Source organism: Tenebrio molitor, chromosome 8, assembly GCF_963966145.1.
Source record: "Tenebrio molitor chromosome 8, icTenMoli1.1, whole genome shotgun sequence".
Taxonomy (NCBI): domain Eukaryota; kingdom Metazoa; phylum Arthropoda; class Insecta; order Coleoptera; family Tenebrionidae; genus Tenebrio; species Tenebrio molitor.
Genome location: NC_091053.1, coordinates 15,781,433 through 15,805,274, shown reverse-complemented (window position 1 = coordinate 15,805,274; position 23,842 = coordinate 15,781,433). Strand labels below are relative to the sequence as shown.

Here is a 23,842-nt window from a genome sequence, read left to right as displayed (position 1 = left end):
TCATGAAATCTTAATGATCGTAATTACAGACGTTCATTCGATGACTTTATTAATCACGCAGTGTTTAACGGTCAGTTAAAACATCATCCACGGGTCTGCTGTTAGCAGCTGTGAGAGAGGTCAACATCTCGTCTGACAATTGGTGTCATTTTCGGCGAAACGAAATGAACAAAAACTAATAATTACTAATTACGAAAAACTGAAACTTCTATTTTCAAGATATTTATCAATAACTTCAATCCACATTTCGAAAAAAAAATATATCTTTTTAAGTTTTTTGACATTTTAGGCGTTCTTGTCGGCCATCTTTTTAGACATGGCTTCTGACAGATGAACTGCTTTGTCTGTATGTTCAGTATTTTTTCCAAATCAAAGTTACTGCACAATTTACTTATTTCCGTTCTACAGATCATAACAAAACATGTCTGTTAAATAATAATAATAACGTAAGTCTATTATCTTTATACATACATAATAATTTCTTCTGAAAGAATACAACAATATTTTCCCCTCCAATTTTGCTCTACATTTTAGGAGAAAACCTTCCCATAAGTTGCTTGTCGTTTCATTGACATTTGTCCTCCATCTTGAATTTTCAAATATGGCCTCAAACGGCCATCTTGACTTACCCATATTTTTTCTACTTCAAAAATTATCACACGCATTGAACAGTCAAAGAAATTGTACGTTAATTGTTTTAATTTGTCCGGAAATTGCAGCAACTTTGAAATTTAAATGGGACGAATCCGTCATAATTATCTGCACCGGATTTGACACCGCTCGTTACAACACAATCCTGGATGAACATGTTTTCGACTTTTTGATTTATTTCACGTTTCACAGCAAAAAGCAGAAGCGAGACGCCATCGAGGCGTCTAAATTCTAATGAAGTTTAAAAATGTTGGTCGTGGGCCAGTACGAATATGCCAAAAGTCATTAATAATAATAATAAATTTTTAATGTAATTACAAAGTACATACATACTTCATTCGAAGTGTATCTGGCATCTAGATCAAGAATTCTTATTATTATTATTATTATTATATCATCCAAGCTATTATTATACTTATTTATTATTATTATTATTTTGTGTTGGTCTAGTGAAACACTATTTTTAGAAACAGGAAATCGTTTAATTGACCGAACACATGTACTTTTTTTAACAGTCTAGAATTTCTGTTTATTTAAAAAAAAAATTAAGTTGCTGTCATTTTTTGACAAGTAGAACCTTGACTGATATTTAAAAGTCCACAACTGCACCCGTTTAAAATTTGAATTGCTTTTGAAGCTGTTGAACTTGCGTTATAAACTTACAGCTCAAGGATATACCACGGTACCCACCGATTTTTTTTTTCAAATTATTTTCCTCGACATTTTTACAACCGAACAAACTACAACATCATGCAAAGTCGATTAAATCTAACGTAAGCCGTGCACACAGTCCAGCATTTTATTTCCATTTCAATTAAAATCGTGACTTGCATCGTTGCCACTTGATTGTAATTCCATTGGGTACTTTTGTTGCGAAAAATTTGCATACTAATTACGACCGTAATTAGTATTGATGACGGGCGCCGCTCGTATCATCTTTTGCTGTTGCAAAACGATACATTTTGAGATGTGCAACACGTTCGCGGCTCAAGGACATACCATGGTATTCACCGGGAGCTCTACACCACCAACTGTGATGCACTTTTGAACTCTGAGCCCTGATGCGCATCCCAACGAGCCGCCAAGGTTTACCAATACTCTGTGGTACCCTGACCACAAAAAAATCACACCACAAGTAAAAAAAAAACATCAATACGCTACGGTATCTTCATAAGTGACTGTTAATTTTTAAATACTGAAAAGAAGAAGTGATCGATTAAAAACATCGATTTTGTAAAAAATTCCCAAAACGAATAGACTTCCCGCTCAACGCCGCGCCATGGTACCGCGATAAAAAATGAAACACTGCATGGAATTCATTATTTCTGAGCTTCCCAAACTCAGTGACTCAGTGATACGCCGTGGTATCGTCGAAAAACCCCAGAGAAATTTAATTTCCCGTCCGGCGGCTCACCACCACGCCATGGTACCCCGCCCAAATTTAACCGGCGACCGAGCACATGGCCACCGTCATATGTTTAATGTTTCTGACGGACGCCCACTCGACGCGACGCTCCCGTTCCGACGCATGCGTCCCACCGCCACGCCGCCACGCTCAAATATTGGGCGCGTATTTATAACAGTGGAACGTAACTCGCGATCGCGAATATTATGCATGGCCAAATGAAAAAACTGCTCGCACGGTACACTGTGTAATGTTGGAAGGACCTGAAGATTAAGTGTCAATAATTGTCATAATAATAACTACGTTCCCGTTGGCACTATGACTGGACTGGAGGCGGCGGCGGCGGCATCAGCTGCCATTCTGCTGGGTGAGTGGACAATTAAAAGAAAACGAACGAGTTCTCGAAGGCGTGATTTGTGAAAGAGTAAAAGAAGCAACAGGAGGGCTACTGTCCTAGGAATCGCAAACGTACGTCTTTGATTGATTCGGATGGACTAGTTTTTCGGATTGGTCACGGTTATTTTCGTACATTTGTGACGGAGCCAACTCTGCGAAAATGACACGATTATCAAAAAATGAAGTTGTTGTCACTTCGGCTGAACTTTGTTTGCTGTATTTTGGCGAAATTGCTCCACTCTACGCTAGGTTCGTGCGGTTAAAATTAGACTCGAAGTTTATTTTCAGTTTACTCGACATAATATTAGCACAGAGCGTAAGACGATGATAACTGGTGTGATGATAAAAAAGTGCAGTCACGGTACAAAAAGTGTCTGCATTACGTAAATTTTGACGTGTTTTTGTGTCGAAAAAAATATATTTTTTTTTTATGTGAATTCAAGATGGACACTTGACGGCCATGTTGAATTTTTAATTCACCTCTGAGAGGTCGATACGCCTTATCTGCGTCTGTTTAGACATTTTTTATTAGTTTATAATTAACAAATAACATTTACCTGGGGTCTGCGTTCGCGCAATATAATTGTATACAGGGTGATTGTTTAAATTTTGAACTAAATGCATCAAAACAAAAATTTTATTTTTTTAATCGTTTAAGCTGCACTTTTAAATTTAAAAAACATTAATTTAGAGAAATTATTTTCAATTTTAAAGATTTTTTTCTTTTGGCCAACAAAATTTGTCAAAAACATTTTTTTGTTGAAAATTTTGTCAGCTTTGCAAATTATCCTCGTATCTTGACAATTAAACAACTTCCTCAAATAAGATTTTTCATAATTGCAAACGTGTCAAATTTTCTAAAATTTCAAAAACTCTTTCTAATTTGCAAAGTGATTGTGGTGCAAAAATTCACACCATAATCTCTGCTAATTTAAGACTACCGAAAACTAAACCGGCGTCATTTCCGGCGAAACCTTCGCGCCGATACACTTTGTATATTCGATTAATTAAAACGTCTCGACAAATATTTTTCTAAATTTACGGCGTCACGACATCATTGGACCAATAAAAAGTAAATTGATCCGACGCAAATACGAAACGCTGTCGCAACATGCACTAGTTTAAAAAAAATAAAAATACGAAAAATCTTCTGCTCCTTCGAACTTGGACGCGACCTCGCCTCTCTCATCGCGGACTTGCTGCTCTCAAGGTTGGAAAAATAATTGGAAAAGAGCGTTCCTCGATTTAGATCGATGATTTATCTATCTATCGTGAACAAAACGTAAATTCGGCGTTTAAAAGCGGATTTCGAAATTGGTTTTGTTCGGTGTCGGTTGAAATGTGAAAAGTGGCGAGGTGCAATTTATTGATTTTTAATAAAATCGAGTGGAACATCTAATTTTAGATAAGGGCAGGACGAGGAAAGAGAGGTTTTATGTCGGCCGAGAAATTAAAAACAGGATAATGGATGTAATCTTCGAAAGAGTGGAACGCTTTTATTGTTTTAATCAAAGTAAAGTTCAAGGAAATTTCTGTGTTGGAGGTTCAGAGGTTATCCCCGCCGTTGCGAAATTGGATAACGACGATAATTTTCAATCTGGTTTTACCAAATCTGTGCAAATTAATCGCTTGTTCCTTCTTAATTTTTTTTTATCTTCATTTAAGGAAATATCGTGCGTTCAAATGAAAACCTGGGCTGAGTAGGCGTTCAAAAAGTAAACCATTTGGAATAGTGTAAAGTTTGAATTTCCCGCCGTTTCACACGAATGACATTTGTTTATGTTTAATCGACACATAATTGATATGTTTGTTTTTAGCAAAGGGTGCCCTTAGATACAATTTGCTTTGAAAATAGGAATCATAATTATTCTATTTTTAATTGCAAAAAAAGAAGAAAAAATAGACAGATTTTTTGTTTATAAATTTTAGCTTAGCTTTCAACATGCTGCAATTACAACTGTCAATTTACATTTAAAAAAGTTAAACAGTTGACGGTTTCCAACCCAGGATTTCATTTGAACGCCCGATACATTATTAGGTTAATTTAAAAAATATTTATTGCTAACAACAAACAATCTGTACAGTCAGGAGTGACAAATTGAAAAATTACCCCTTTGCTTTTATCATTCTTGTGAGCTGGAATTGTTTTGTCACATCTGCCATATTTCAAAAAATTCAAAAAAAATTAAATACCAAAATCTTTTATCCTTTAAAGAATAAATCAAAACGAGCCTGTTCGATATTTTGGCATTTACACAAATTTTTGTGGTATTTACGCAATCCTGAACACATTTTAGAATTTTTTAGAATTTCTGTTTCTCTGTTTGAATCAACTTAATTCAAAAACTAATCGATTGATTTTCTTTAAACAAAATTTATTCAAAAGAGAAACTTTTTGATCGTGTCCAGCACCATGACTACGAGTATACCGCGATGTGGTGAGCTCGCCTCGCTTATTTCTTTTTCGTCCATTTTAATCTTTTTATGTTTTATTTCTTAAGTTTTGTACGTTACAGTCCTAAACGTTACAAGTTCATTTTCAATTTAATTCTTATGGTCCAAGGTTTATTTCCTTCATTCCTTCTAATTTCTTAATTCTCAATTAGTTTAATTTGTTAATTTGTTGAGAGAGATAAGTCTAAATTGGCTGCAGTTCACTACACTTCAATTGTTGACAGGGAATAACTCGAAAAAGAATTCGTATGTATTTAAAAAAAAATCAAAAATTTTGTTAAATGAATTTGAAAAAAAATCAACAAAATGTGTAGTCAAAATGCTGCCACTGTTATTTAAAAAAAAATTAAAAAAAAACATTCCGAAAGATTTTTTTTTCTTTAGCAAGGTAACAGACGCCTTTCTGGTAGTTATTTTTGCGTCACCTAGTATCGATTTTTTTAAATTTCATTCAGTATACATTTTTTGAAAAAAATGGTACAAATATTTTAGAATCATTCTCTTGATTGAACTGGAAACATGTATTACAAGTACGAATACTTTTGAATTCAAAATGGACTCTTGTCGGCCATTTTGAATTTGTAACTGTACACGAGACGTGTACACTGTCCGTATCGACATCTTTTACACTTGATAATGATCAAACAACATTTACTTTTATTCTGCGTCCACTTCACCCATCACAAATACATATACAGAGTGTTCATTTTAATTTTGGACATGTTAGTAGACATCTGTGTCGAAGGAATAAAAATGTGTTCGCATCTTCCGCACAACCCAAATCATGCACTATTTCAAAAAAACAATCGTCGCAAGTTTTCCCGGCTCATCACTATGCCACGGTAACCTCCACCACATTTTTTCAGTTTTCCACTCCCCTTTCGCCGTTTCGAACAATGCGACCGTGCGCGAAAGGTATGCCAAGGCCGGATTAAGATCAGAAAATAGCAACTTACGCCGATTATTGACACATCAATAGAGCAACAAACAACTGTGCGAAATAAATCACAGTTCCTCGTCTATTTGTGTGTCATTCAGGTTCTTTATTCCTCTCGGAATTTTTTCGCTCGGGACCAGACATTTGGGTCACTGTCATTTCGGAAATTATAAATAAACGGCCGAAGCCGACCCTGTCCCTCCGCGATGATATTTTTAGCCCGTTGATAAAATAATTATGCGTTCCTTGTCACCGTAAATTTTTTTTGCCCCCGATCCCGACAACGCGAATTCCGTCGAAAATTCAGGACGACCTTAACCGTTTATTAGCGGTACGGGAGCGGCTGTGGGTGCAGCTGTGCTTAAAAAAAATGGGTTAGTGGCCCATTATGTAATTTTTTATCGGTTCGAATTGCACACCGGATGATTGTTCGCTTTTTGCGTGATCGCGTGGACGACTCGTCGAGGTTTTCCCCCATTTCGAATGAATAATAATCGGACATTATGCCAAATCTCGGTTCTATTCGGGGACGGATGTTCGGAAATAGATTTACTGTCGTATTTTCAGAAAATTATGTTTTCGATCGGTATTGTGGTGGCGTTGGGTTTATTAATAATTTTTCAAATGTCGCCATTAAATTCGAAGGGAATTAAACCGGGATTTTCGGAGTTTTATTGTTTCCTGCTTTGTGGAGTATTAGCGGAATACGCTGACCGCACTGGATGAACCGCTTTTACTAAAAATAGAAACTTCAAATGGATTAGCTGGAATATCTATAGTCGGTTCACGTGGGCAACATCGCAATCACGTGCACACCACGCGATCCTGCGTCATTAGGCCCCGCCTTTCGTTGCGAGCATAAGAAACAGACTTCAGTGGCGTAACATGCGGTAGTGAGAGTAATCATTGCACGACACCGACACCAAAACCTTCAAGCGAATAATGTACACGGTGTCTTAAAATTATCGTATTCCGAGTTCGGGGCGTAGTAGGGGACATCCTGTTGACCAAGTAAAAATGTTTAAAAAAAATTTGCTGTCACTTTGAAAAAAATATCGAAGTTGCCATATTTGTTCAAAAGTACCTGATTAATATTCTAGCTATGTTGTACTTCCCTTTTGAACAAAAATTGGAAAAATAAAACTTTTATTTTTTCGAGATAAAGCTGTTTTTTCAAGAAATGTCTTTTCATGTATACTTTAATATTTTACATAATCATCCTCACTACATAGGTTTATGTATTTCAAAATGAATGTCAAACATTTATATTTTTTATTTGAAGAAAACATGATGAAAAGTTTGAACTTTCAGACCCATAATATCTTTGTGAAGACCCCCCCTATATTTCTTATTTTATTTTTTCGAGATTCCTGAGATTTTTCCCTACAAGACCTCCGACTTGGAATACGTTAATTTTGCGACACCCTGTATAGTATGTAGTACGGAACAAGTAAGTAGTCGGTGACAACATGACAAATTTGAAGTATCAAGGAGAAGGTTTTTAAAAGAGAGAAACAAAAATTTGAAATTAGCAACAAATTCGATGTCTTCATCTGGAGAAAAACAAGTGGCAATGGGGAAGACGAACAACCACCTGATTACAAGAATAGCTCTGTAGCTTCACCCAATATATTATTTTCAAAAAAATATACATAAAAATCACCTGTGATAGTATCACTCAAAATTCAAAAAAATTCCATACAACGTAAAAAGGAATAAAAAAGTTTTTGGGTGATTGATAATTTGTAGGAGTAGAATACATAAAAATATCCATTTTCTTGTCAAAATCTCTTATTAATTCAACCATAAATTTAGTAATAAAAATGTGTGCAATTGTCTCAAGTCCATTTTTTTTAACAAAATTGTCAGTGTCAAAATTCCCTTAAAGACCAGACTTTACCACCCCAAAACCTTTCGTTTCGGAACATCTGTGTCGTAGAATGTCCCTAAATCAGGTCCGAGGTTATGTCAATGATTTTCAAATGTCAGAAGAAAATAATGACAATTGTGACACTAAAAAATACAACTGAACACTTGTGCAAGCACATCAAAATGGGTGACATACAATTCACATTTTACGTTGCCAACCTAATAACCATCAAATAACTAGTGACTCATGCCAACATGACAACACTTTGACATTTATTTAAAAAAAAGAACTTTAATCCAGAAGCAAAAAGAGTTCAAAACTGCTTTCGTTAGTAACGTTGCAACATTAAAACTTGTAATTTTTTAAAACATTTTTCAGCTATCAAAAAAATGCAAGCAAGTACCAGTTTCTTAATCGTTTAAAGTTTCAATCATACTCACAGCGATGATGAAGAGGTTTTGCCGAAACTCCAAGAACCAAACTTTATCTGGTAAACTAGGCACCACTTTCTTCCTTCACATTTCAACAATAAAATTCGGATTCTTCCACGTATTCTCGATTACAGAGTATTTAATAATTAAATAAAATTCACATTAACGTCAAAATGACAATCGACAGTTTATTAAGTCACGTCGCCATTTTCAGAAATTTTGTTTCCCATAGCAACCCGTTATGTCTTTTTTGTTGATCATGTAACAGTTACATAAAGAACTCTTCTTGAGAAAAAGACGAATGTTTTTCATATCAAATGTCCGTATTTTCATAATAATCGACTTTCAAAAACACCTACCTTGAGCCAACAATCCTTCAATAAAGACGAGACTCCTCATTGGTGCATTCATTATTTTCTTTTTAGGCGTTGTTATAACGAGAGTCTTGTTTGGACTTTTCTTCTTTATCTGTCCCAGCAGAACGGCCTCACAGTGTAATTATGATGAACAAATGTCGAATATCTGTATTTAAAAAATAATATTGGGGTACTTACACTGTCCAGTTGTGTGGAAATTTTCCAGTCAGTGTCTTGGCACTCGTGCGTCAAAAATTATGCAAACGGGGAGTCCAGATTAACACTAACCAGCAACAAACTTAACATCAACAAACAACAATCGATAACATGATAATAACTTGTTTGATTACTAATCGAAACATTCAAATTTTTGACAGTCACTCGACAGCACTGAGATGCAGAGCTACCAACTCCAATTTTTATCGAATTTTGTTGTCATTTATTGAATTTAAAACATACTTTTCAATAATAAATTAACACTGTTACTATCAACAAACTGCACTATTGTCATTTAATATTAATTTACAAATTTAATCGTTCCGCTTTATTCGGTGCGGAACAAAGGTGTGTATTATGGGTTGCATAACCTTCACTCAAATATTTACATAATTAATAAAAAATTATAGGATATAATGAAACATTAATTTGTTAATTGCGTTTGAGCGTGCACCTACAGCAATTTAAAATTTAATAATCTTTTACCAGACAGAATTTTCATAACTATTGAAGATGCAGCCTGTCACAACAGAAATTCAAAATGTGGAAGAAAACGTCGTAATGGCAACAGAAGACATAAAATGTTGTTATAAAGACAGATTTCAAATTGGTAATTGGACCAAGGACAGGACAATCAGGATAATGCAACACATATTGGGAAAGGTCCGAAAAGCTATCTCCAAAGTCTTCGGAGAGTTCAGGGTCGATGAGTTCTAAAACGTCAATAAAACCATCAACGATTAAATTAGTTAAAAATAACAAAACCCGCCCCAGCAGTCCCATTTAAATTTTAATTTCCAGTTGCGTCAGCAAAGCGCCACGCCACCTTCTTTTTCCATCACCTCCGGTATTACCCAATCGATCCTTCAGCCGCCAAAACCCTCTGCCAACAATTTCCCCACTGTTGCGTGCGTTGGCCATGTGCCATGCGTGTCCGACCTCCTCCCCGTGCTGCCACCCTGCCACCACCATCGCCACAACCACGCGTCACGTGCTCACATGACACCTGCGTGGCGATCCGTCGTCACCAGACGGCGCCACTTTTGACGGACCGCCTGCAAGAAGTCGGCGCCGCATTCCTCCACCCCTCCGTCATCCTGCCGCCCTGGCACCCAGAATTCACCATCGTCTTACCCCTTTACTTCAAGCGAAATGTTTGGAATTCCTTTCGGCGCGCCGGCCTCCTAATCTCATCCCCTCCCCGTTCTCGACCGCCTCCAGCCTTCTGATCTTTTGTCAAGTTTCCTGCTTAATTTCCGATAATTTTTGCATAAATTAACGGAGAGAGCTGATCGGGCGGCACCTGTGGTCGTTCATGGGGTCCTGGCAGGCGGAGCCCGCCGCTACGGCAACTTCTGTCAGTCATGCAGCCGCTGACAGTTGACACTCGTCGAAGAATTGTTGCGATTGCTGGGGTTCTGGTAGCGGTCGGGTTTTCTTGGTGCGGACGTCTCGGCAGGAGTCGGGGCCTGTTGCGGCTCCTGCGGTCCTGGTGGCCCAGACGAACGCTTTCTTAAACACTCCCACGACACGCTAATTAGGGGGTGGGGGCGGCGGACTGCACCGACACACTTCCTCCACCCACTCTACCGCTTAATTCTTACGATCACTATCGCGAAGTCGGAATCATTCTTAGCAAATCGATTCGAGAAACTAGTTCTTGTGACCGTTCCAACCACTTAATTGGTTCGAATCGATGAGAAAACTACCGGAAAAACTCCACCCCCAACTATCGATCGCCACCCTAGCCCCGCATGTGTGTTTAATAACTGGGCCACATATGAAAATCCACCGTCGACTTCTTCTGCTGTCCTGTCACTCATATGGATTTGATTTCCAATAAATTCACGCATGAGTGAGTTCCGTAGAAAAAAAATAAAAAAATGCCAACTGATTTCCTCGATGATAGTCTCTCCTCGTTCGTTTTTAATTGATTTGCGCCGACAATATTCCAAATGCGACTTGTTCTGACAGAGATGGACGTTTCGCATCTCTCTCCGTTGTCGAAACGTCAACGAATTTTTCCACACGTCTGTTCTGTTCTTCTAATTGGGCACATGAATATTTTTTATTCTTGAGATATTTTGCAACGTGCACCTGACACTCTGTTTGGAACGAGACGGTGAGGAACGTTGCGGAATGCAAGGAACTTCTTTGTTCTTCTACGGTCCTGATATTTCGCGGGCCTCATTTTGCAATGTCTGCAAGATGTGTGAGGATGGCGGCCATGATGGAATGCCGACTGTCATGAAGATAATTTTTTGATTTGTTCTGTTTTCCGGTGTGGTTGCGTTTTGGGTTATTATTTTCGTCTAGCTGATATCCTCGATTATTATGAACGCTGATAGATATTTGCTATAATAATACTTGTTACTTTATCATTTTTTATGAGTCATCTGGCGAGATGCCTGAATGGTCGGTCGGATAACACGAAAACTCGTTGGATAAATAAATGAGTTTTCAGGCAACGATAAAATTCTCTGCCACTGAAATGTTTGTAAATCATAATTATTTATTCTTCGCTTCAGCTACCTAGTTTGCTACTTGCGTTTGTCCTACTTCTAAAATAAATAAAATTATTTTATTGTTTTCAACTGTCAAATTCTCATTTTTCCCCTTTGTAAACTGCTTCTTAACTGCCCTAAAGCAAAATCAGCAGATAACGAATCGTTGCCCTAGACAACACATTCAACGTCACATTTCTGACAGGTCTTGAAAAATTTGTCAAAACTGTCAAAAGCAAATGCGAAACCATTTTTAATTTAAGATTTGGAAGCTTCAGGGACGTCGTTTCAAACAATAAAATTTTGTATGCAACTCGTCTCTGGGTAAACTGGGCTTTTCTAATTGTCCTCGAGGCCTTAAAACCCTCGCTACGCTCGTGATTTAATCTTGTCCCTCGGTCAATTAGAAAAGTCCAATTTACACAGAAACACGTTGCATAAATAACTATTTTTACTGTAGTATGAACTTGCTTGGTGAGGCGATGAAGGCGCAAGAGCAGAAATCACATTCTTCAAAGAAAAAACCAACAACATCGGCGAAAAAAGAGGTAGAATCCAATATAACCCTTTTTTATACAATGCAAGGGGGTAGCCGAAAATTAGGTGATACAAAATGGCTTGCGAAGAATAATTAAGATACCAACTTTTGTTAGACTGTTTCTAAGACACCAAGATAAAAGAGGAAAAGCCAGCAGCAGCCGACTAGTTTTGACTCCAAATCTACATTGGAAAATCACCGGAAAATCACAGTCCCGTTGGAGTAAATGAGATATCAAGTTGGACAAAAAAACAAGCAGAAAAAATAGGCTTCAATACCAACAAGAAAATTTCAAATTACTCACTTAGGGCCACCGCTGTATCAAAACTGGTCAAAAGCGGAACCTCAGAACAAAATCAAATAAAAATCTAATGCGAAGTCAAAATACAGTTTCATTTAAAAAATATTGGGAGGTGTTGAATGGTTGCTATTTATTTTCAATTGTTTATCGACTCCATTTGTAAAAATTTGTGATGTTGGTGAAAAATTGTTACCTGCGAAGTGCAGGGAACATTATGAAAAAGTATTTTCTGAATTTAATGAATGGAAAGAAAAACGGGGGGTAATGACAATAAATGAGGAAGTGATTGATTTAAGATTGTATTTTTCATTATCCTACTAGTGGAATAAAGTAATTATGGAATGGGGGTATCCGAGTTCCTCCCGGCGGTCACTCCTTTACCTGGATAACCCTTATCAACAGATGAGTTCCTTCCGAGGATATCGGGGATTACCGCCGCAGCTATTGCACTGGTAGCCTGATTAGATTATTATTATTTTTCTCAAACACATAAGAGGATTTGGCAATAGATACACCGATGATGTGTACGTTTTTAAAACGTGCAATTAGATTGCGTAAAGAATGCTGCTTTTTTTCTGTATGTTGCATCTAACAATTTTTCTAGCTCTTAATAATAACTAACTTCATAATGTTTTTACAAATACAGGGTGTCTCAGCTAAGACTCTCGAGCCTAATATCTCGGTTATTTGCCAACGGATTTTTATGAAATTTAAAATGCAGATATTTTAGACCGTGAAGGTTCAATTAGTAATAATAAAATTACCTCAAGTTAAAAAATGTAATTTTAACACATGTTTCCTTTATCGAAAATTATACGCGATTATTATTAGATTGTTAAACAAAAAAAAATAGGGGTCTACACAAACAATTAAGTAAATCACTTGTCTGATTCAACGAAAAAATTAGATTTTGTCGTTAAAAATTTAATGTAAAATTTGCAGTTACCTTTTGAAACAATTGATGATTAATTGCGAAGCAACATTTTGTACACCCTTTAAAGTCTGTCAAAATTGGGCGCGCTTTATTAGAAACGTCAAATTGTGAAAGTTAATTGAAAATACTCTAAAAATAGACTACAGCGACAGAAATTTCAATATTGTTGAAAAAGGAAAAACAATTGCCTATGGAGAGTGTCGTAACTTCAATGACACAGTTCATTTTCTCGTGGAACACTATTCAAATGTAGGCTTTACAAAATGTAAGGTTAAGAGAATCGTCAATTTATTTGACGACACAGGAAGCGTACGTGAACTAAATTACCTTGCTAAAATATCCCGATAGTGTTTTAGCCCTTTATGGAAGAATTAAAGCATCCAGTATAATAAATTACCTCCAAATGTTGTCTTTAACTTTGCAAGTGTTCGTAAGGTTAGCAAGATAAACATCAAATATGTCACCTGCGCTTCTGCGAAAAGGGATGACCAAAATTCTGCAAAATTGTGCGTTTGTTTCATACGCATTTACGTTTTTGCATTTGCAGCCACGTTTAACACAGTTTTTTGCTTTTTTCTTGCAAACCAGACGTCTTTCAAGGACGAGTTTTTCCCTACAGCATTTTTTATTGACGATCAATTTTTTATGTAAATCTTAATTGATTCAACATTTTAAAAACGCATGTAAAAATTACGTTTTTAAGACTTGGGTGATTGCATTAATGGGATTTTATTCTTCACCGTCTAAAATATCTGCATTTTAAATTTCACCGCTGGAAAATAACTGAGTTATTAGGCTCGAAAGTTTTAGCTGAGACACTCTGTATATAAATAGAAGGATGACTGCAATAAATATTACTTTTAAAAATGGCTTCACAAAATTTGGCATCATTCAGTACAAGTTGTTTGCCTTTTTCGCTCAGAATATGTTTAGCTTCCATGCTGACGCTTTTAAAGCGGAAATGGACCTATTTATAAGTGGGATTTACCCCCGCATTCCACCAAAGAAGAGAGGGTTTTAATCATTGGTCCCAAGAAATCTGTCAGTGACATAATGACCAAAAAATCTTTAATTTAATATTTTGGCAAAGGCAATATAATTCTTAATTACTTGATAATTTTTATCACCACCACTATTCCCTTACCGTTCACAATTCTGACCGCTGACGCTGAGAGGAACTCGGCTGCGCCCGTGTATTTTTATTCGAGAAATATTCTCCCTAAATGCCACTTGTGCTTAAAAATTAACCGGGTAATTTCCATTCAAGGTTGTTGTCTAATTCCAGTCGTTCTTTGAACTCATACAATTATTAACAACAATAACAACAAGCTTTTATGAAAATTATCGGTAATTTTTAAGCACTCGTGGTATTACCACCGATAAAAACTTCACAGTTTTTTTGACTAAAGTACGACCGCTGTTCTAATACTAACAATTTTTATTGTTTTTATTCCATCATTTTAATGGAGTAATTTTTTTCATTCTTTGTTATCAATGGATGTGTAAATACATGAGCGGGTATGAATTTTAGGGTCAAATTATTATATTCAATTTTAACTCTGTTTTGAAGAATTTGCAGATTTTTATTTTATTTTAACGAGTCCTATTGATGGTTAAATTTATTACGTGGATTTCCATAACACCCGATATAGAAAGGACAAACTACCGTGAGTGATCGAGGAGCAACTAATCCTGCCAGCTTTATGCTCTCAAATGTACGATGGGCTGCCTAGTTTTCACTTTGTTTTTTAATGTTACAAAAAAAAGAAACCTTTTTTTTGGAAAATCGAAAAAACTAGTCCCGTGCAGTTAGCCAACATGAACCAATTCAACATCGAGTCTTCTTTTGAAATTAAAAAATCTGGAGAAAAAACGTAATTTCCTAAGCGACATTTTACCAGTTCTCAGCTGGCATCAAACAGCTTGAAGAACATGGTACTCGTAAATAATGAAAATATACGCTATTTATTTATTTTATTTGCATTAACTTCATTACTTAATTTTCTGTTTGATACTTATTCCCTCGTTCAATCATTTTATGTTAATTATTAATAAATACACAGTAGTTCAATTGTTTGTGGGTTGAGGTAACAAAAAGGACAGGTAGTTTCGTTTCCGGTAGATAAGGTCAGACAAATTGCTAAAAACATTTATTTCCGTCATATCTATGCTTATAGTCTAAGAGAACTGAAATGATCGGCAGACTACCACTCGTGCCTTTCTTTTCATATCTCGGCAGCAGCGTGTTGACCCCTCGCGTGAATCTTCGCCTTGATACTCTTCCCAAACTCAACATCGACCTTGGAAAAATTCTTAATCGCCCTCTCTTGCAAAAACTCCGACGCTTGCTTCAACGACATCGCTATATTATCCACCAGACGCCCCCTTTGGTCAGACGTGAGCACATCCTTGTACAACGATCTGGCTTGAGTGAAATTATCTTCGTCTCCGTTGTCGTACCTGGACGCCTTCCCCTCTACGGGTAGTACCGGAGCCAACCCCTTGGCTCTGGTGTCCGACTCCGCCCCCCCAAAGCTGTTGGGATGGTAGTTGGGCGCACCCCCTTGACTGTTAATCGTCGCGAACCCGTCCCTGTCAAAATTGTGCAGCTTGAAGGGTCTGTTGACAGGCAACTGTAGACTGTTGACCCCCAAACGGTATCTGTGAGCGTCTCCGTAGTTGAAGAGTCGCCCTTGGAGCATCCTGTCCGGGGACGGCTCTATCCCCGGGATCAGATGCGCCGGATCGAACGCCAACTGCTCTACTTCGGCGAAGTAGTTCTTGGGGTTCCTGTTGAGGACGATTTTTCCCACGGGAATGAGAGGGTACTCTGCGTGCAGCCACACTTTGGTCACGTCGAAGGGGTCGTACGGAGAGGAGGCGGCTTGCTCGGGGGTCATGATCTGGATGGAGAAGGTCCAGGAGGGGTAGTCTCCCGAAGCTATGGCGTTGTAGAGGTCTCTGGTGAGGTAGTCGGGGTCTTCTCCTGCGGTTTTTGTGGCTTTGTCGGGGTCCATAGTACCGATTCCTTGGTCGGACTTGTAGTGGAACTTGCAGTAGTAGAAGCTTCCGTACTCGTTGACCAACGCGAAGGTGTTGGAGCCGTAGCCGTGCATGTGGCGGTAGCTGTCGGGGATGCCTTCGGCAAAGAAATACCAAGCTCAAGTACCACACGGGGGTACCACTTACCTCTATCCGAGAAGAAGATCAGCAGCTGGTGCGTGGTCTCCGGTCTCAAAGACATCATGTCCCAGAACATGTCCCAATCCCTGAGATGCGTCACGGGATTCCTCTTCAAAATGTGGATAAAACTTGGAAACAAAATCGCATCTCTGATGAAGAAGATCGGAGTGTTGTTCCCCACCAAGTCCCAGATCCCGTCTTCGGTGTAGAACTTCCAAGCAAACCCTCTGACGTCCCTCACCGTGTCCGCCGACCCCATCTCCCCCGCCACTTGCGAGAATCTCACCGCCACCGGCGTCTTCTTCCCTAATTTGGAAAACACCTTCGCCGCCGTGTACTGAGTGATGTCGTGGGTGACCTCGAAGTATCCGAACGCTCCGGCCCCTTTCGCGTGGACCACCCTCTCGGGGATTCGCTCGCGGCTGAAGTGGGACAGTTTGTCGATCAGGACCCAGTCTTGGAGGAGAATGGGGCCCTTTTTGCCCACCGTGAGCGAGGCATCGTTGTAGCCGATGGGGTTGCCGGAGTTCGTGGTAGCTGAAGGTTTGTCCGCGTGCTAGAATTATTATTAGATTTCTTCTTTTGCAAAGGGGTGACACTAGTTACCTCCACTTTTTTGGCGAAGTCGAGGAGTTGATTGGCCGCGGGATCGCGACTGTTGGAGTGAGACATCTTGGATAAGTGAAGGTGAAGGTTGATTGGGGTTTTATATGAACCGCTATCGGAGAGGAAGCGCGATTGAAAAACAAGTAACCAACAAGAAAGATCGTTATCGAGGGTTTTGATTCGTTGAGAATGTACAGTAAATGCAATTCTTCAATATGAAAACCAAATGAAATTGGAAAAACAGGAAATTGGAGGAAAAAAATGTGTTTGTTGTTTTCTGTGGGAAAACGTGAAAACATTGTGTATGTTTAGTATGGTGACGGAATAAAGGAAACCACAATTTGCAACCGGACTTGAGAAAATACATTTGAAAGTATCTACCGGGTGATCAAAAAGGACTGTTTGAGTTGACAATAAAATTAAGAGCATTTTGTGATTCGGTTGTTTGCTATCTATACTGCATTCGAATACGTCTTTTGACAAATATTTGACGTGAAATCAACAGCAACACAATTGTAGGTTATGCATGTTTAAAAATGAACGGTACAAGGACACACCTTGAAATACAGAACAACAAATAACAAACATAATAACACACTAAAAATTAACTAAAGAGAATGCTCAAAGCAGTCAAACCTTGTTAAATAAATCAATTTGAAATTTTCAGCGTTTTGCTTTGAATTTGAATGTCAAATGTCACACTAGGAAGTTCCTCCTGTTATACGATTTAAAAGTAAAAATCAGTACAGCCAACTCAAACAGTCCTTTTTGCTTCCACTGTACAAGTGATCAAGAAGAACTGTTTGAGTTGGTAACACTGAATTTTATTTTTAAATGGTTCAACTGAAGTAAATAACTTCCGGTTGTTGACATCTTGACACTGACAGCCGCAACATTGACATTATTCTGTATTTCAAGTTTAATTTTTTTACCGTTAATTTTTACTCCCATAATCTACCATTTTGTCACTGTTAATGCTACGTCAGATATCTGGCAAATAAACCAATAAAACATGTATTGCAAATAGCCGTATAAAAATGTTCTTAATTGTATTGCCAACATAAACAGTCCTTGATCACCTTGTACAGGGTGATTCAAGTTTTACCGTCCGCACGATAAACCCTATTAAAAAATTAGTAAAAATCACGAATTGGTAGGGTTATATATACAGTGAGCGGCAAAAGTATGGAATAAATCCATTAAAAATTAAACAAAATTTTTTTCAAGAAAATGTTTGGACAGGTCAATTTTAGTTTATAAAAATACCTACATATTTTAATACAAAACTAAATTCCAAGCAGTCATTTGTTTTCGAGATTTGACGTCATCGATAGTTTTTTTAAATGGAAACCCCCTATTTTTTTCTTGATTCTGATAGGCCTTTTAATTGTCTAAACGCCAGTATAAAAATTGTGTTACCTTACATAAGGAAATTTTGAGAAAAAAAAAAAAAAGTTGGAAAAAATTAATTTTATAATGAACAAAAACAAGTACTAAAACATGTATTCTTATAAATTAAAATTGACCTGTCCAAAGATTCTTTTGAAAAATATTTTGTTTAATTTTAAATGAATTTATTCCATACTTTTGCCGCTCACTGTATATTCCCTTGGTATAAGGCTTCAAATGTGTGCAATCAATTTCACAATTAATTTAGAGAACACATTTATGAAATTCGCATCAAAAGAAAATTATTAGTTTTTGAATAATTCCAATTTTAACATTAACAGTGAAAAATGACCAACATTTACAACTACAGTGTCATACAGTGTGGAAACTACTTATGGAATAAATTCAGTAATTTCAAAACTAATCACATTTGTCGAAAACGCTGAAACAGGTCAATTTTTATTTCTCAAGATGCTTATTTTAAGTTGCTTCACTTGTTCACGACGTCATCCAGTTTTGACCTATGATGTCATCACCAGTTTTTTTAAATGACGACCGCCACTTTTTTCTTCTCTTTCTGATAGACCTTGCTACTAGCTAAACGATGAATGGAAAAAATTAGTACCTTACATAACAATTTTTTTTGAGAAAATCATAAATTTTACTTCAAAAAATTTAATTTAATATTTAATTCAAAAGTTTTAATTGAGCTCAATCAAAAACGACAGACATCTAAAGTTAACAATAAAATTTAATGCAAATGTTGAAATTGTCCCCCGCCAACCATTTGGCACTCATCGAAACTTTGTACACTGCGCTCAATTATGTAAGGGCTTATTTGTTCCATTTCAGTGCGAATTCTCTGCCGTAAGTCTTCTAAATTGTTTGGTCTATTAAAAGCAATCTTCTATTTTAAATTAATCAATACAAAAGAATTTTTACATTAAAAATTAAATTACATTTACCATTTTTTTCATTCATCGTTTAGCTAGTACAAAGGTCTTTCAGAAAGAGAAGAAAAAAATGAGGGTTGTCTTTTAAAAAAATTGGTGATGCCGTCATAGCTCAAAAATGGATAACGTTACGAACAAGTGAAGCAACCTCAAATAAGCACTATGAGAAATAAAAATTGACCTGTTTTAGCGTTTTGGACAAATATCATTAATTTTGAAATTACTGAATTTATTCCATAAGTAGTTTCCACACTGTATAAGTAAATATGTACCTCATTGTTGGTAAACAGTCAAACATCTGTTGAGAACTTTTCTCGTAAAGGGTACCATAAGTAACCTATGTCAACCTCTCTTGTGGAAGTGACTGCCCAATTTAATTATAAATCATAGCTAAATTTTGCACTTTAATATCATTTCATGATTTCAATGGCACCAAATTTTTTCTAAATATTTCAGAAGACTCTCAGTGAAAAATAATGTAAATTAATGTAGCGGTTATTAAATTAAAATGAAATATTTACCTGTTTTATAAAAATTTTTTAAATTTTTACAGAATATTCTACAGCGATACACAATCATTCCTGATTTTTTGAGAATTTAAAATCGTTTGAAAGTGGGTGTTTTCGGTCGGGCGGTAAAACTTAAATCACCCTGTAGATTAATAGACGCAAAAAAATGCAGCAATTGGTATTGTCGAGCGAGGTGTCTTCATTAGTTACCACACTCCACGTAAAATTTATGGTTGCTGCTCGATATAAAAAACATGAATAAGTGAGTACAGACCGTTCACACACAGGAGTTAATTTAAAAAAAATAAATAAATCCATAATCAAAACTACGAGGTTTACCATATTTGATAAGAATTAGTAGCCAAATAAAACCAGAAAGGATTTAAAGAGTTAAGATTTAAACAATAGCAGGAAATTTGGCAGGATTACTAACTTTATGTTTTAAAAATGATATTAATGTAAGATTAATTTCATAAATTCCTAAAAGATTTTTTTTGAACTCACTAACTTCAAAATGACATTTCGCAAACGCAACAGTTAACCGCGAACGTAGATTTCGCGCACTAGTGCTTCAGAATCATCCAAAAAGCATTGGCCTTATTGAGCATTCTGAAAATAATTTGACTTGATAATAATAAAGTCTGGTTTACAAAACGTAATTTCTCCAATTTGGAGGTTGAAAATTTCGAAAGAATGAAAATAAATCGCTATTAATTCGATTGACACTTGGGCAAGCGTCATCTATTCACTAAATTGGAAACTATAGGGTAATAATTTAAAAATGCTAGTGTTCGTTTCAAAAAATATTGTACAAACCTCAATGTGCAAAGACGTATTCGGTACATTCGCGCAAATGAAGCACTCGCTCCTTTGTCGCTTATGCCTCAAATAATGCGCTCGTATGCGAAATAGTTATTTACTCTCGTGTCAAAAATTGATTTACTCCCTAGAATTCGAACTTTTAGGGAAATAACGTTTTTCATGTTGTGTGTAACTAGAATTTTCAAAAATAATTTTGAATGCCTAAGGTTGGTTACTTTGAATTGAGAGATTAAATCCAAATAAATATGCCGCCAGTAACCAAAATTGATTGTGAAACGAAAAATTATCTATCACTTAGCGAGAAATTAGTCATTTGCAACTGTTACAATTAATTTGCTGTCTTACATTTTTGGGATATCTTTTGTTTGTCACCAGAAACCACATAGCCTCCAACCTAACCAAATTTATGGCAACCTAGTAACGAATATCCCTAAATCCTAGGGAGTAATCCATTTTTGACACGAGAGTACCTACATGTATTATTTTTCCGATAGATAATCAAACAGGGGTTGGTAGCTCTGTATGTCAATAAGTTTGACATTTGTTATTTCATAAAAATCTGCAAAAGTGCAAAAAAAACGGTCAGCCGAAAGTCCTATACAAATGTCGTACGATAGATATTTTCCAGCGCGACAACTAATCATGCTCTCGGCTTCGCCTCGAGCCTGAAACCTAGTTGTCGCGCTGGAAAATACACCTAACGTAAATAACTATTGTATAATCTGTTTCAAAATCAAAAATCCACCACCTGTTGAATTATGTTGGCCGAAAAAAAGAAATCCCTAGAATAAGTTTTGTTTTTTTTTTTGGGTTGGCCCAACCTTCCGCCAAAATTTGACATTGAACTGTTGAGTTTAATATCTATTCATTTTGATTGTGACCAGTCCCTAGTAACTTTTCAGTTGCTAGGTTATTGATAGGGAATTTTAGATAACACTAAATCCAGTCGCAGTTGGCAACTCTCGGAGGCGCCATTTTGGCAGAAACGTCACGCTCACAGAAGACAGAACGGAGAACGACTTGCGCAAACGTTTTTCGACGTAGACTTTGTGCGCGTATCTAATAAAATTGAGTGTTGGTACGAAATTTCAGAATTCAAAAAGGAAATGCCATGTCGTCTTCTCAAAGTTAAGAACAAACGGTTAATATTGACTTGTTTCGAGACATTTTATTGAAGCCAACGGAAAACAACTCACAAAGACGAATATCACCAATAAAGTTAACTCTATTTGTGCTTTTTGTTGTACATTTTGGTTAGTAAGTACTGTAGTTTGATGCCTTCTGCCTTTTCATCTCCTATAAAACACTTTTCTAAATTTCATGTTTCTTTCTGTCTGATTAATTTTTATCTGACAGACGTTTTTAGTTTCTCCTACTTCAAATATTGATTTCCGTTATTAATTTTGATAAATACATTGAAATCATTGCTTTACTACCATTGTCAAGGTTTGGCAATTCTGACATTTTCACATCATGTTCACACCACACAAATATTTAGTGTAAAACGTATGCAGCACACAGCTAAACAGCGCCTACTATTTTTTTCGTTGCGGTCACAATCAAAGTGAATAGATAATATTTACGTAACACAAAAAAATTATTATGTACAAAAAGGTGGTAGCTACCATATCATAACTTTTGAGTGATATAATAAAATGAGAACAAAAAAACACGACGAATTACGACCTAAATGACTGTCAATAATTTTCTTTCATAACCCCACTATTTTCTGACGCTTGCAAACACTGAAAACAAAAGTTGGCGACGTTGTCGGTTGTATTTTCGAGGTAGATTGTGGATTTGGTGGATTTTTGATTTTGAAACAGATTATAGGTTGGTAGCACTTTCGGCGCTGATTACCTGATTATTAAAATTTAAAGCGTCGGTGGCGTCTTCTACGACCACACAACAAACAGAGTGTAACAGAAAAAAAGTGCATTTCTTTTAACTGGTCCTCATCAATTACAACAATGTTTCTAAATTAAGTTTTTTGGAATTTGCAAAATTGAATTGCCATTTGTCCCCCCTTTATTTTGACGTGCCGTTCACGGTGAATGCAATTTTATAAATCTGAAAACTTTTTTAAACAGGAATTGTAAAAACTGAATGTTTTTATTCCCTTCGTATTGCACTTAATGAATAAAATGGTTTCGCTTTGGTTTGTTTTTTTTTAATTACTGCTGTTTTTCTTAAATGTCATGAAAAGTTACAATTCCGCTTCATGAACAAAAAACAAACGAAAGTGAAACCTTTTTTTCAGTTTCGTTTGTTTTTTGTTACCTCCTTGTTTTGTTTCTTTATTAAATGTGGTTAGATTAAAATCGTTCCATAGGCAGGTAAGCAAATCTTTAGTAAATTTAGATTAATTTTTAAACCCCTTTAGAATTTATTTTCGAAAAAAAAATATTTAGAAAAGTTGTAGTAAATGAGTCCGATTACCAGTTAAAATAAATGCACTTTTTTCTGTTACATCCTGTATAATCGAATGATAATATTGAACACATTTTTCCTCTTTACTTGAAAAACTACAATAATTATTTTCAGGGCCCTGTTATTACTCTTACCTTTTTGGGTTGTATTCTTATTTGTGTTTAATAAAATTACTTATTTATTGTGTTGATGAGAATTAACGTAATGTTATTGCAAATGTGACAAAACGTTCATTTAGTTTAAAGGGAATTGACGTTTCCGTCTGTCTACGTCATTAAATACCAACCTTACAATGCAATTTTCCCTAATTTCTGGTGCAAAATAAAAAACACTCTTTCGTCCCACACTTCCTGTTTCATGAAATACATATTATTTGATTTCGGTACGGGCAATTGCTGCTGAGCTTGGTGTTCATAAACGTACCGTTTTATTGGCCAAACAAAAAATCAAACCTATAATCTGTTTCAAAATCAAAAATCCACCAACACTGCATTCTACCTCGAAAATACAACCGACAACGTCGCCAACTTTTGTTTTTAGTGTGTTTGCAAATGTCGGAAAAAGTGGGGTTATGAAAGAAAACTGTTGACAGTCGTTTTGGTCGTAGTTCATCGTGTTTTTTTAATTCTCATTTTATTATTTCACTCAAAAGGTGTGATATGGCAGCTACCACCTTTTTGTACATAATCATTATTTTGCGTTACGTAATAAATTCAACAGTTCGATGTCAAATTTTGGCGGAACGTTGGGCCAACACAAAAAAATGAAATTTATTCTAGGGATTTCTTTGTTTCTGCCAACATAATTCAACAGGTGGTGGATTTTTGATTTTGAAACAGATTATATGCGATGTTTACACAACTCAAATTTTCAATTTTTGGATCTGTTGTTCTGTCATTTGTGTATGAGTTTTTTTTGGCCAGCGATAGTACGTGGGTACTTTTTGTTAATTTTACA

At 36.3% G+C, this 23,842-nt stretch overlaps 2 protein-coding genes across 3 annotated transcripts in view; one reads left to right on the top strand and one right to left on the bottom strand.

Annotated features, from left to right (window-relative positions):
• The first annotated feature begins 2,213 nt into the window (after positions 1 to 2,213).
• Positions 2,214 to 23,842, top strand: part of LOC138136464 (xaa-Pro aminopeptidase ApepP-like) — a 47,478-nt gene continuing 25,849 nt past the window's right edge. Inside the window, exon 1 of the mRNA XM_069055656.1 lies at positions 2,214 to 2,423. Coding sequence (XP_068911757.1) covers positions 2,375 to 2,423 — 49 coding nt within the window. The 5' untranslated portion in view covers positions 2,214 to 2,374. The remainder of the gene's footprint in view (positions 2,424 to 23,842) is intronic.
• On the bottom strand, positions 15,129 to 17,010 carry LOC138136733 (catalase-like). Of its 2 annotated transcripts, none has more exons than XM_069056013.1 (3): positions 16,789 to 17,010; positions 16,183 to 16,732; positions 15,129 to 16,132 (listed from the first exon to the last, which is right to left on the bottom strand). In XM_069056013.1, the coding sequence occupies exons 1-3, from the start codon at positions 16,846 to 16,848 to the stop codon at positions 15,219 to 15,221; spliced, it is 1,524 nt and encodes a 507-aa protein (XP_068912114.1). In that variant the 5' UTR covers positions 16,849 to 17,010; the 3' UTR covers positions 15,129 to 15,218. The 2 variants fall into 2 exon arrangements, with proteins under 2 accessions (XP_068912114.1, XP_068912112.1); XM_069056011.1 differs by having other exon boundaries at positions 16,783 to 17,007.

What these genes read in the sequence shown, in the direction of transcription:
- LOC138136733 (XM_069056011.1), bottom strand. Translation starts at nt 16,848, where the DNA reads ATGTCTCACTCCAACAGTCGCGATCCCGCGGCCAATCAACTCCTCGAC. An exon ending in ACTTCGCCAAAAAAGTGGAG is followed by an intron (nt 16,733 to 16,782) that starts GTAACTAGTGTC and finishes TAATAATTCTAG; the next exon opens with CACGCGGACAAACCTTCAGC. An exon ending in GATCTTCTTCTCGGATAGAG is followed by an intron (nt 16,133 to 16,182) that starts GTAAGTGGTACC and finishes TCTTTGCCGAAG; the next exon opens with GCATCCCCGACAGCTACCGC.